Here is a 13967-nt window from a genome sequence, read left to right on the forward strand (position 1 = left end):
ATCATATAATAGAGACAGTAGATCTAGCTGGTCTGTCATAATATAATAGACAGTAGATCTAGCTGGTCTGTCATAATATAATAGACAGTAGATCTAGCATGGTCTGTCATAATATAATAGACAGTAGATCTACCTGGTCTGTCATAATATAATAGAGACAGTAGATCTAGCTGGTCTGTCATATATAATAGAGACAGTAGATCTAGCTGGTCTGTCATAATATAATAGAGACAGTAGATCTAGCTGGTCTGTCATTATATAATAGAGACAGTAGATCTACCTGGTCTGTCAAAATATAATAGAGACAGTAGATCTAGCTGGTCTGTCATAATATAATAGACAGTAGATCTAGCTGGTCTGTCATAATATAATAGAGACAGTAGATCTAGCTGGTCTGTCATAATATAATAGAGACAGTAGATCTAGCTGGTCTGTCATAATATAATAGAGACAGTAGATCTAGCTGGTCTGTCATAATATAATAGACAGTAGATCTAGCTGGTCTGTCATAATATAATAGAGACAGTAGATCTAGCTGGTCTGTCATAATATAATAGAGACAGTAGATCTAGCTGGTCTGTCATAATATAATAGAGACAGTAGATCTAGCTGGTCTGTCATAATATAATAGACAGTAGATCTACCAAAGCGTCTGCTAAATGGCATATATTATAATATAATAGCGACAGTAGATCTAGCTGGGGTGTCATATTATAATAGAGACAGTAGATCTAGCTGGTCTGTCATAATATAATAGCGACAGTAGATCTTGCTGGTCTTTCATAATACAATAGAGACAGTAGATCTAGCTGGTCTGTCATAATATAATAGAGACAGTAGATCTACCTGGTCTGTCATTATATAATAGACAGTAGATCTAGCTGGTCTGTCATAATATAATAGACAGTAGATCTAGCTGGTCTGTCATAATATAATAGACAGTAGATCTAGCTGGTCTGTCATAATATAATAGAGACAGTAGATCTAGCTGGTCTGTCATAATATAATAGAGACAGTAGATCTACCTGGTCTGTCATAATATAATAGAGACAGTAGATCTAGCTGGTCTGTCATAATATAATAGACAGTAGATCTAGCTGGTCTGTCATAATATAATAGAGACAGTAGATCTAGCTGGTCTGTCATAATATAATAGAGACAGTAGATCTACCTGGTCTGTCATAATATAATAGAGACAGTAGATCTAGCTGGTCTGTCATGATATAATAGAGACAGTAGATCTAGCTGGTCTGTCATAATATAATAGAGACAGTAGATCTAGCTGGTCTGTCATAATATAATAGACAGTAGATCTAGCTGGTCTGTCATAATATAATAGAGACAGTAGATCTAGCTGGTCTGTCATAATATAATAGAGACAGTAGATCTAGCTGGTCTGTCATAATATAATAGAGACAGTAGATCTAGCTGGTCTGTCATAATATAATAGAGACAGTAGATCTAGCTGGTCTGTCATAATATAATAGAGACAGTAGATCTAGCTGGTCTGTCATAATATAATAGACAGTAGATCTAGCTGGTCTGTCATAATATAATAGACAGTAGATCTAGCTGGTCTGTCATAATATAATAGAGACAGTAGATCTAGCTGGTCTGTCATAATATAATAGAGACAGTAGATCTAGCTGGTCTGTCATAATATAATAGAGACAGTAGATCTAGCTGGTCTGTCATAATATAATAGACAGTAGATCTACCTGGTCTGTCATAATATAATAGAGACAGTAGATCTAGCTGGTCTGTCATAATATAATAGAGACAGTAGATCTAGCTGGTCTGTCATTATATAATAGAGACAGTAGATCTAGCTGGTCTGTCATAATACAATAGAGACAGTAGATCTAGCTGGTCTGTCATAATATAATAGAGACAGTAGATCTAGCTGGTCTGTCATAATATAATAGAGACAGTAGATCTACCTGGTCTGTCATAATATAATAGAGACAGTAGATCTAGCTGGTCTGTCATAATATAATAGACAGAAGATCTAGCTGGTCTGTCATAATATAATAGACACAGTAGATCTAGCTGGTCTGTCATATTATAATAGAGACAGTAGATCTAGCTGGTCTGTCATAATATAATAGACACAGTAGATCTAGCTGGTCTGTCATAATATAATAGAGAGAGTAGATCTTGCTGGTCTGTCATAATACAATAGAGACAGTAGATCTAGCTGGTCTGTCATAATATAATAGAGACAGTAGATCAAGCTGGTCTGTCATAATACAATAGAGACAGTAGATCTAGCTGGTCTGTCATAATATAATAGAGACAGTAGATCTAGCTGGTCTGTCATAATATAATAGAGACAGTAGATCTAGCTGGTCTGTCATTATATAATAGAGACAGTAGATCTAGCTGGTCTGTCATTTTATAATAGAGACAGTAGATCGAGCTGGTCTGTCATTATATAATAGAGACAGTAGATCGAGCTGGTCTGTCATAATATAATAGAGACAGTAGATCTAGCTGGTCTGTCATAATATAATAGAGACAGTAGATTTAGCTGGTCTGTCAAAATATAATAGAGACAGTAGATCTAGCTGGTCTGTCATTATATAATAGAGACAGTAGATCTAGCTGGTCTGTCATTATATAATAGAGACAGTAGATCTAGCTGGTCTGTCATTATATAATAGAGACAGTAGATCTAGCTGGTCTGTCATAATATAATAGAGACAGTAGATCTAGCTGGTCTGTCATAATATAATAGAGACAGTAGATCTAGCTGGTCTGTCATTATATAATAGAGACAGTAGATCTACCTGGTCTGTCATAATATAATAGAGACAGTAGATCTAGCTGGTCTGTCATTATATAATAGAGACAGTAGATCTAGCTGGTCTGTCATTTTATAATAGAGACAGTATATCTAGCTGGTCTGTCATAATATAATAGAGACAGTAGATCTAGCTGGTCTGTCATAATATAATGGAGACAGTAGGTCTAGCTGGTCTGTCATAATATACTAGACACAGTAGATCTAGCTGGTCTGTCATAATATAGTAGAGACAGTAGATCTAGCTGGTCTGTCATAATATAGTAGAGACAGTAGATCTAGCTGGTCTGTCATAATATAATAGAGACAGTATATCTACCTGGTCTGTCATAATATAATAGAGACAGTAGATCTACCTGGTCTGTCATTATATAATAGAGACAGTAGATCTAGCTGGTCTGTCATTATATAATAGACAGTAGATCTAGCTGGTCTGTCATAATATAATAGAGACAGTAGATCTAGCTGGCCTGTCATAATATAATAGAGACAGTAGATCTAGCTGGTCTGTCATAATATAATAGAGACAGTAGATCTACCTGGTCTGTCATTATATAATAGAGACAGTAGATCTAGCTGGTCTGTCATCATATAATAGAGACAGTAGATCTAGCTGGTCTGTCATTATATAATAGACAGTAGATCTAGCTGGTCTGTCATAATATAATAGACAGTAGATCTAGCTGGTCTGTCATAATATAATAGAGACAGTAGATCTAGCTGGTCTGTCATTATATAATAGAGACAGTAGATCTAGCTGGTCTGTCATAATATAATAGACAGTAGATCTAGCTGGTCTGTCATTATATAATAGACACAGTAGATCTCGCTGGTCTGTCATAATATATCAGACTCAGTAGATCTAGCTGGTCTGTCATTATATAATAGAGACAGTAGATCTAGCTGGTCTATCATAATATAATAGAGACAGTAGATCTACCTGGTCTGTCATAATATAATAGAGACAGTAGATCTACCTGGTCTGCCATAATATAATAGAGAGAGTAGATCTAGCTGGTCTGTCATAATATATCAGACTCAGTAGATTTAGCTGGTCGGTCATAATATAATAGAGACAGTAGATCTAGCTGGTCTGCCATAATATAATAGAGACAGTAGATCTAGCTGGTCTGTCATAATCTAATAGAGACAGTAGATCTAGCTGGTCTGTCAAGATATAATAGAGACAGTAGATCTAGCTGGTCTGTCATAATATAATAGAGACAGTAGATCTACCTGGTCTGTCATAATATAATAGAGACAGTAGATCTAGCTGGTCTGTCATTATATGATAAAGACAGTAGATCTACCTGGTCTGTCAAGATATAATAGAGACAGTAGATCTAGCTGGTCTGTCATAATATAATAGAGACAGTAGATCTAGCTGGTCTGTCATTTTATAATAGAGACAGTATATCTACCTGGTCTGTCATAATATAATAGAGACAGTAGATCTAGCTGGTCTGTCATAATATAATAGAGACAGTAGATCTAGCTGGTCTGTCATAATATAATAGAGACAGTATATCTACCTGGTCTGTCATAATATAATAGAGACAGTAGATCTACCTGGTCTGTCATTATATAATAGAGACAGTAGATCTAGCTGGTCTGTCATTATATAATAGACAGTAGATCTCGCTGGTCTGTCATAATATAATAGAGACAGTAGATCTAGCTGGCCTGTCATAATATAATAGAGACAGTAGATCTAGCTGGTCTGTCATAATATAATGTAGATCTACCTGGTCTGTCATTATATAATAGAGACAGTAGATCTAGCTGGTCTGTCATTATATAATAGACAGTAGATCTAGCTGGTCTGTCATTATATAATAGACAGTAGATCTAGCTGGTCTGTCATAATATAATAGAGACAGTAGATCTAGCTGGCCTGTCATAATATAATAGAGACAGTAGATCTAGCTGGTCTGTCATAATATAATAGAGACAGTAGATCTACCTGGTCTGTCATTATATAATAGAGACAGTAGATCTAGCTGGTCTGTCATTATATAATAGACAGTAGATCTAGCTGGTCTGTCATAATATAATAGAGACAACATATCCAGTTGGTAATATAATAGATCTAGCTCCAGTCAGATAGACAGGACAGAGAGCAAGAGAGAGTGAGAGAGAGGGGGAATCAGAGGAAAGTAGAGAGAAAAAGAGAGAGAGAGTTGGTGTCTGACTATCACTACCCTGACAGCTTGCTCATTCGATCCACTTTTCGGTTCCTAGTCCAACGCTCTAACCACTAGGCTACCTGCAACCCCAGGCTATCACTGCATTGTTGTACTGCAGACCTGATTAGTGACACCCCCACAGGGTTGGAGGGAAGTCAATATGTAGCTATTTCACTCTGTATCTCACATCACAGAGTAATGAATGAAGAGAAATGTTACTATTATAGAACAGGTGGTGAATTATAGAACAGGTGATGAATATAGAGAAATGTTGTTATTATAGAACAGGTGATGAATATAGAGAAATGTTACTATTATAGAACAGGTGATGAATATAGAGAAATGTTACTATTATAGATCAGGTGATGAATATAGATTAATGTTACTATTATAGAACAGGTGATGAATATAGAGAAATGTTACTATTATAGAACAGGTGATGAATATAGAGAAATGTTACTATTATAGAACAGGTGATGAATATAGAGAAATGTTACTATTATAGAACAGGTGATGAATATAGAGAAATGTTACTATTATAGAACAGGTGATGAATATAGAGAAATGTTACTATTATAGAACAGGTGATGAATATAGAGAAATGTTACTATTATAGAACAGGTGATGAATATAGAGAAATGTTACTATTATAGAACAGGTGATGAATATAGAGAAATGTTACTATTATAGAACAGGTGATGAATATAGAGAAATGTTACTATTATAGAACAGGTGATGAATATAGAGAAATGTTACTATTATAGAACAGGTGATGAATATAGAGAAATGTTACTATTATAGAACAGGTGATGAATATAGAGAAATGTTACTATTATAGAACAGGTGATGAATATAGAGAAATGTACTCACCTCCACCTTGTCCGAGGCTACAGTATACCAGAGTACTCAACAGCACTGAAACACACAGAGAGAACTATCACTATGGTACATGATGTAAACACTGAAACAACTATCACTATGGTACATGATGTAAACACTGAAACACACAGAGAGAACTATCACTATGGTACATGATGGAAACACTGAAACACACAGAGAGAACTATCACTATGGTACATGATGTGAACACTGAAACACACAGAGTGCTATCACTATGGTACATGATGTAAACACTGAAACACACAGAGAGAACTATCACTATGGTACATGATGTAAACACTGAAACACACAGAGAGAACTAGCACTATGGTACATGATGTAAACACTGAAACACACAGAGAGAACTATCACTATGGTACATGATGTAAACACTGAAACACACAGAGAGAACTATCACTATGGTACATGATGTAAACACTGAAACACACAGAGAGAACTAGCACTATGGTACATGATGTAAACACTGAAACACACAGAGATAACTGTCACTATGGTACATGATGGAAACACTGAAACACACAGAGAGAACTATCACTATGGTACATGATGTAAACACTGAAACACACAGAGAGAACTATCACTATGGTACATGATGTAAACACTGAAACACACAGAGAGAACTATCACTATGGTACATGATGTAAACACTGAAACACACAGAGAGAACTATCACTATGGTACATGATGTAAACACTGAAACACACAGAGAGAACATTCACTATGGTACACAATGTAAACACTGAAACACACAGAGAGAACTATCACTATGGTACATGATGTAAACACTGAAACACACAGAGAGAACTATCACTATGGTACATGATGTAAACACTGAAACACACAGAGAGAACTATCACTATGGTACATGATGTAAACACTGAAACACACAGAGAGAACTATCACTATGGTACATGATGTAAACACTGAAACACACAGAGAGAACTATCACTATGGTACATGATGTAAACACTGAAACACACAGAGAGAACTATCACTATGGTACATAATGTAAACACCGAAACACACAGAGAGAACTATCACTATGGTACACTATGGTACATGAGGTAAACACTGAAACACACAGAGAGAACTATCACTATGGTACATGATGTAAACACTGAAACACACAGAGAGAACTATCACTATGGTACATGATGTAAACACTGAAACACACAGAGAGAACTATCACTATGGTACATGATGAAAACACTGAAACACACAGAGAGAACTATCACTATGGTACATAATGTAAACACCGAAACACACAGAGAGAACTATCACTATGGTACACTATGGTACATGAGGTAAACACTGAAACACACAGAGAGAACTATCACTATGGTACATGATGAAAACACTGAAACACACAGAGAGAACTATCACTATGGTACATGATATCAACACTGAAACACACAGAGAGAACTATCACTATGGTACATGATGGAAACACTGAGCTTTACCACAGATATTAATGTCCTTAATAGTGACACATTTTTGAGTCAATCTAATTAACATAATACAAACATCCCCAACAAAATCATTCAGTGTAAGAGGTATCTGTTTTTTTGCTTTTAATCCAACACATTCCCTTTGTTGGCCTTCCACATCTACTGTAGAAGGTGTGTTTTTGCTCTACGACCCCCAAAGGTGTCACAAGACTCGGCTGAAGGTAACCCATACAAATGAATGGTAGTATGGAGATATATATAGATATTAACCCATACAAATGAATGGTAGTGTGGAGATATATATAGATATTAACCCATACAAATGAATGGTAGCATGGAGATATATATAGATATTAACCCATACAAATGAATGGTAGTATGGAGATATATATAGATATTAACCCATACAAATGAATGGTAGTATGGAGATATATATAGACATTAAACCTTCATCTGAAGGTAACCCATACAAATGAATGGTAGCATGGAGATACATATAGATATTAACCCATACAAATGAATGGTAGTATGGAGATATATATAGACATTAAACCTTCATCTGAAGGTAACCCATACAAATGAATGGTAGCATGGAGATACATATAGATATTAACCCATACAAATGAATGGTAGTATGGAGATATATATAGATATTAACCCATACAAATGAATGGTAGTATGGAGATATATATAGATATTAACCCATACAAATGAATGGTAGTATGGAGATATATATAGATATTAACCCATACAAATGAATGGTAGTATGGAGATATATATAGATATTAACCCATACAAATGAATGGTAGTATGGAGATAGATATAGATATTAACCCATACAAATGAATGGTAGTATTGAGATTTAAATAGATATTAAACCTTCATCTGAAGGTAACCCATACAAATGGGTAGATGTTTTTCATCCAAAAATTAAAATAGCGCACCCTATCTCGAAGAAGTTAACTACACTATATATTACACTGGTTAACTACAATATATATTACACTGATTAACTATACTATATATTACACTGGTTAACTACACTATATATTACACTGACTAACTACACTATATATTACACTGGTTAACTACACTATATATTACACTGACTAACTACACTATATATTACACTGGTTAACTACACAATGTATTACACTGGTTAACTACACTATATATTACACTGGTTAACTACACTATATATTACACTGGTTAACTACACTATATATTAACTACACTATATATTACACTGGTTAACTACACTATATATTACACTGATTAACTACACTATATATTACACTGGTTAACTACACTATATATTACACTGGTTAACTACACTATATATTACACTGATTAACTACACTATATATTATACTGATTAACTACACTATATCTTATACTGATTAACTACACTATATATTACACTGATTAATTACACTATTTATTACACTGGTTAACTACACTATATATTACACTGATTAACTACACTATATATTACACTATATATTACACTGGTTAACTACACATTACGCTGATTAACTACACTATATATTACACTATATATTACACTGGTTAACTACACTATATATTACACTGGTTAACTACACAATATATTACACTGATTAACTACACTATTTATTACACTGGTTAACTACACTATATATTACACGGATTAACTACACTATATCTTATACTGGTTAACTACACTATATATTACACTGGTTAACTACACATTACGCTGATTAACTACACTATATATTACACTATATATTACACTGGTTAACTACACTATATATTACACTGGTTAACTACACATTACGCTGATTAACTACACTATATATTACACTATATATTACACTGGTTAACTACACTATATATTACACTGGTTAACTACACAATATATTACACTGGTTAACTACATTATATTACACTATATATTACACTGGTTAACTACACTATATATTACACGGATTAACTACACTATATCTTATACTGGTTAACTACACTATATCTTATACTGGTTAACTACACTATATATTACACTGGTTAACTACACTATATATTACACTGGTTAACTACACTATATATTACACTGGTTAACTACACTATATCTTATACTGGTTAACTACACTATATATTACACTAGTTAACTACACTATATATTACACTGGTTAACTACACTATATATTACACTGGTTAACAACACTATATATTACACTGATTAACTACACTATATCTTATACTGGTTAACTACACTATATATTACACTGATTAACTACACTATATCTTATACTGGTTAACTACACTATATATTACACTAGTTAACTACACTATATATTACACTGGTTAACTACACTATATATTACACTGATTAACTACACTATATCTTATACTGGTTAACTACACTATATATTACACTAGTTAACTACACTATATATTACACTGGTTAACTACACTATATATTACACTGGATAACTACACTATATATTACACTGGTTAACTACACTATATCTTATACTGGTTAACTACACTATATATTACACTAGTTAACTACACTATATATTACACTGGTTAACTACACTATATATTACACTGGTTAACTACACTATATATTACACTGATTAACTACACTATATATTACACTGGTTAACTACACTATATATTACACTGGTTAACTACACTATATATTACACTAGTTAACTACACTATATATTACACTGGTTAACTACACTATATATTACACTGATTAACTACACTATATCTTATACTGGTTAACTACACTATATATTACACTAGTTAACTACACTATATATTACACTGGTTAACTACACTATATATTACACTGGTTAACTACACTATATATTACACTGATTAACTACACTAAATCTTATACTGGTTAACTACACTATATATTACACTGGTTAACTACACTATATATTACACTAGTTAACTACACTATATATTACACTGGTTAACTACACTATATATTCCACTGATTAACTACACTATATCTTATACTGGTTAACTACACTATATATTACACTGGTTAACTACACTTCCAAATCTACTAATAATATGCATATCTTATATTCTGGGGATGAGTAGCAGGCAGTTGACATTGGGCACCCTATTTGGTGTCCTTTAGTGTCTAGAGAGTTAGGTGGAGACTCCTTTAGTGTCTAGTTAGGTGGAGACTCCTTTAGTGTCTAGAGAGTTAGGTGGAGACTCCTTTAGTGTCTAGAGAGTTAGGTGGAGACTCCTTTAGTGTCTAGTTAGGTGGAGACGCCTTTAGTGTCTAGTTAGGTGGAGACTTCTTTAGTGTCTAGTTAGGTGGAGACTCCTTTAGTGTCTAGTTAGGTGGAGACTCCTTTAGTGTCTAGTTAGGTGGAGACTCCTTTAGTGTCTAGTTAGGTGGAGACTCCTTTAGTGTCTAGAGAGTTAGGTGGAGACTCCTTTAGTGTCTAGTTAGGTGGAGACTCCTTTAGTGTCTAGAGAGTTAGGTGGAGACGTCTTTAGTGTCTAGTTAGGTGGAGACTCCTTTAGTGTCTAGAGAGTTAGGTGGAGACTCCTTTAGTGTCTAGAGAGTTAGGTGGAGACTCCTTTTAGTGTCTAGAGAGTTAGGTGGAGACGTCTTTAGTGTCTAGTTAGGTGGAGACTCCTTTAGTGTCTAGAGAGTTAGGTGGAGACTCCTTTAGTGTCTAGTTAGGTGGAGACTCCTTTAGTGTCTAGTTAGGTGGAGACTCCTTTAGTGTCTAGTTAGGTGGAGACTCCTTTAGTGTCTAGTTAGGTGGAGACTCCTTTAGTGTCTAGTTAGGTGGAGACTCCTTTAGTGTCTAGAGAGTTAGGTGGAGACTCCTTTAGTGTCTAGTTAGGTGGAGACTCCTTTAGTGTCTAGTTAGGTGGAGACTCCTTTAGTGTCTAGAGAGTTAGGTGGAGACTCCTTTAGTGTCTAGTTAGGTGGAGACTCCTTTAGTGTCTAGAGAGTTAGGTGGAGACTCCTTTAGTGTCTAGTTAGGTGGAGACTCCTTTAGTGTCTAGAGAGTTAGGTGGAGACTCCTTTAGTGTCTAGTTAGGTGGAGACTCCTTTAGTGTCTAGTTAGGTGGAGACTCCTTTAGTGTCTAGTTAGGTGGAGACTCCTTTAGTGTCTAGAGAGTTAGGTGGAGACTCCTTTAGTGTCTAGTTAGGTGGAGACTCCTTTAGTGTCTAGAGAGTTAGGTGGAGACTCCTTTAGTGTCTAGAGAGTTAGGTGGAGACTCCTTTAGTGTCTAGTTAGGTGGAGACTCCTTTAGTGTCTAGAGAGTTAGGTGGAGACTCCTTTAGTGTCTAGAGTTAGGTGGAGACGTCTTTAGTGTCTAGTTAGGTGGAGACTCCTTTAGTGTCTAGTTAGGTGGAGACGTCTTTAGTGTCTAGAGAGTTAGGTGGAGACTCCTTTAGTGTCTAGTTAGGTGGAGACGTCTTTAGTGTCTAGTTAGGTGGAGACTCCTTTAGTGTCTAGAGAGTTAGGTGGAGACTCCTTTAGTGTCTAGTTAGGTGGAGACTCCTTTAGTGTCTAGTTAGGTGGAGACTCCTTTAGTGTCTAGTTAGGTGGAGACTCCTTTAGTGTCTAGAGAGTTAGGTGGAGACGTCTTTAGTGTCTAGTTAGGTGGAGACTCCTTTAGTGTCTAGTTAGGTGGAGACTCCTTTAGTGTCTAGTTAGGTGGAGACTCCTTTAGTGTCTAGTTAGGTGGAGACTCCTTTAGTGTCTAGTTAGGTGGAGACTCCTTTAGTGTCTAGTTAGGTGGAGACGTCTTTAGTGTCTAGTTAGGTGGAGACCCCTTTAGTGTCTAGTTAGGTGGAGACTCCTTTAGTGTCTAGAGAGTTAGGTGGAGACACCTTTAGTGTCTAGTTAGGTGGAGACTCCTTTAGTGTCTAGAGAGTTAGGTGGAGACTCCTTTAGTGTCTAGTTAGGTGGAGACTCCTTTAGTGTCTAGTTAGGTGGAGACTCCTTTAGTGTCTAGTTAGGTGGAGACTCCTTTAGTGTCTAGAGAGTTAGGTGGAGACTCCTTTAGTGTCTAGTTAGGTGGAGACTCCTTTAGTGTCTAGAGAGTTAGGTGGAGACTCCTTTAGTGTCTAGAGATAGGTGGAGACTCCTTTAGTGTCTAGTTAGGTGGAGACTCCTTTAGTGTCTAGTTAGGTGGAGACACCTTTAGTGTCTAGTTAGGTGGAGACGTCTTTAGTGTCTAGTTAGGTGGAGACTCCTTTAGTGTCTAGAGAGTTAGGTGGAGACTCCTTTAGTGTCTAGAGAGTTAGGTGGAGACTCCTTTAGTGTCTAGAGAGTTAGGTGGAGACTCCTTTAGTGTCTAGTTAGGTGGAGACTCCTTTAGTGTCTAGTTAGGTGGAGACTCCTTTAGTGTCTAGTTAGGTGGAGACGTCTTTAGTGTCTAGTTAGGTGGAGACTCCTTTAGTGTCTAGTTAGGTGGAGACTCCTTTAGTGTCTAGTTAGGTGGAGACTCCTTTAGTGTCTAGAGAGTTAGGTGGAGACTCCTTTAGTGTCTAGAGAGTTAGGTGGAGACTCCTTTAGTGTCTAGTTAGGTGGAGACGCCTTTAGTGTCTAGAGAGTTAGGTGGAGACTCCTTTAGTGTCTAGTTAGGTGGAGACGCCTTTAGTGTCTAGAGAGTTAGGTGGAGACTTCTTTAGTGTCTAGTTAGGTGGAGACTCCTTTAGTGTCTAGAGAGTTAGGTGGAGACTCCTTTAGTGTCTAGAGAGTTAGGTGGAGACGTCTTTAGTGTCTAGAGAGTTAGGTGGAGACTCCTTTAGTGTCTAGAGAGTTAGGTGGAGACGTCTTTAGTGTCTAGAGAGTTAGGTGGAGACTCCTTTAGTGTCTAGTTAGGTGGAGACGCCTTTAGTGTCTAGTTAGGTGGAGACTCCTTTAGTGTCTAGTTAGGTGGAGACGTCTTTAGTGTCTAGTTAGGTGGAGACGTCTTTAGTGTCTAGTTAGGTGGAGACGTCTTTAGTGTCTAGAGAGTTAGGTGGAGACTCCTTTAGTGTCTAGAGAGTTAGGTGGAGACTCCTTTAGTGTCTAGTTAGGTGGAGACGTCTTTAGTGTCTAGTTAGGTGGAGACTCCTTTAGTGTCTAGAGAGTTAGGTGGAGACTCCTTTAGTGTCTAGAGAGTTAGGTGGAGACTCCTTTAGTGTCTAGAGAGTTAGGTGGAGACGTCTTTAGTGTCTAGTTAGGTGGAGACTCCTTTAGTGTCTAGTTAGGTGGAGACTCCTTTAGTGTCTAGTTAGGTGGAGACTCCTTTAGTGTCTAGTTAGGTGGAGACTCCTTTAGTGTCTAGTTAGGTGGAGACTCCTTTAGTGTCTAGAGAGTTAGGTGGAGACTCCTTTAGTGTCTAGTTAGGTGGAGACTCCTTTAGTGTCTAGAGAGTTAGGTGGAGACTCCTTTAGTGTCTAGTTAGGTGGAGACTCCTTTAGTGTCTAGTTAGGTGGAGACTCCTTTAGTGTCTAGAGAGTTAGGTGGAGACTCCTTTAGTGTCTAGTTAGGTGGAGACTCCTTTAGTGTCTAGAGAGTTAGGTGGAGACTCCTTTAGTGTCTAGTTAGGTGGAGACTCCTTTAGTGTCTAGAGAGTTAGGTGGAGACTCCTTTAGTGTCT

The 13967-nt window shown here is 36.3% G+C and overlaps 2 protein-coding genes across 2 annotated transcripts in view; both read right to left on the minus strand.

Moving 5' to 3' along the window:
* The window catches only part of LOC127927424 (uncharacterized), a 185547-nt gene that overhangs the window by 80264 nt on the left and 91316 nt on the right, over positions 1 to 13967 (minus strand). The gene's annotated exons all lie outside the window — the stretch shown is intronic.
* The window catches only part of LOC127927421 (low affinity immunoglobulin gamma Fc region receptor II-like), a 118065-nt gene that overhangs the window by 70744 nt on the left and 33354 nt on the right, over positions 1 to 13967 (minus strand). Inside the window, exon 2 of the mRNA XM_052513790.1 lies at positions 5860 to 5904. Coding sequence (XP_052369750.1) covers positions 5860 to 5904 — 45 coding nt within the window. The remainder of the gene's footprint in view (positions 1 to 5859; positions 5905 to 13967) is intronic.

Source organism: Oncorhynchus keta, unplaced genomic scaffold (assembly GCF_023373465.1).
Source record: "Oncorhynchus keta strain PuntledgeMale-10-30-2019 unplaced genomic scaffold, Oket_V2 Un_scaffold_14044_pilon_pilon, whole genome shotgun sequence".
NCBI classification, from domain to species: domain Eukaryota; kingdom Metazoa; phylum Chordata; class Actinopteri; order Salmoniformes; family Salmonidae; genus Oncorhynchus; species Oncorhynchus keta.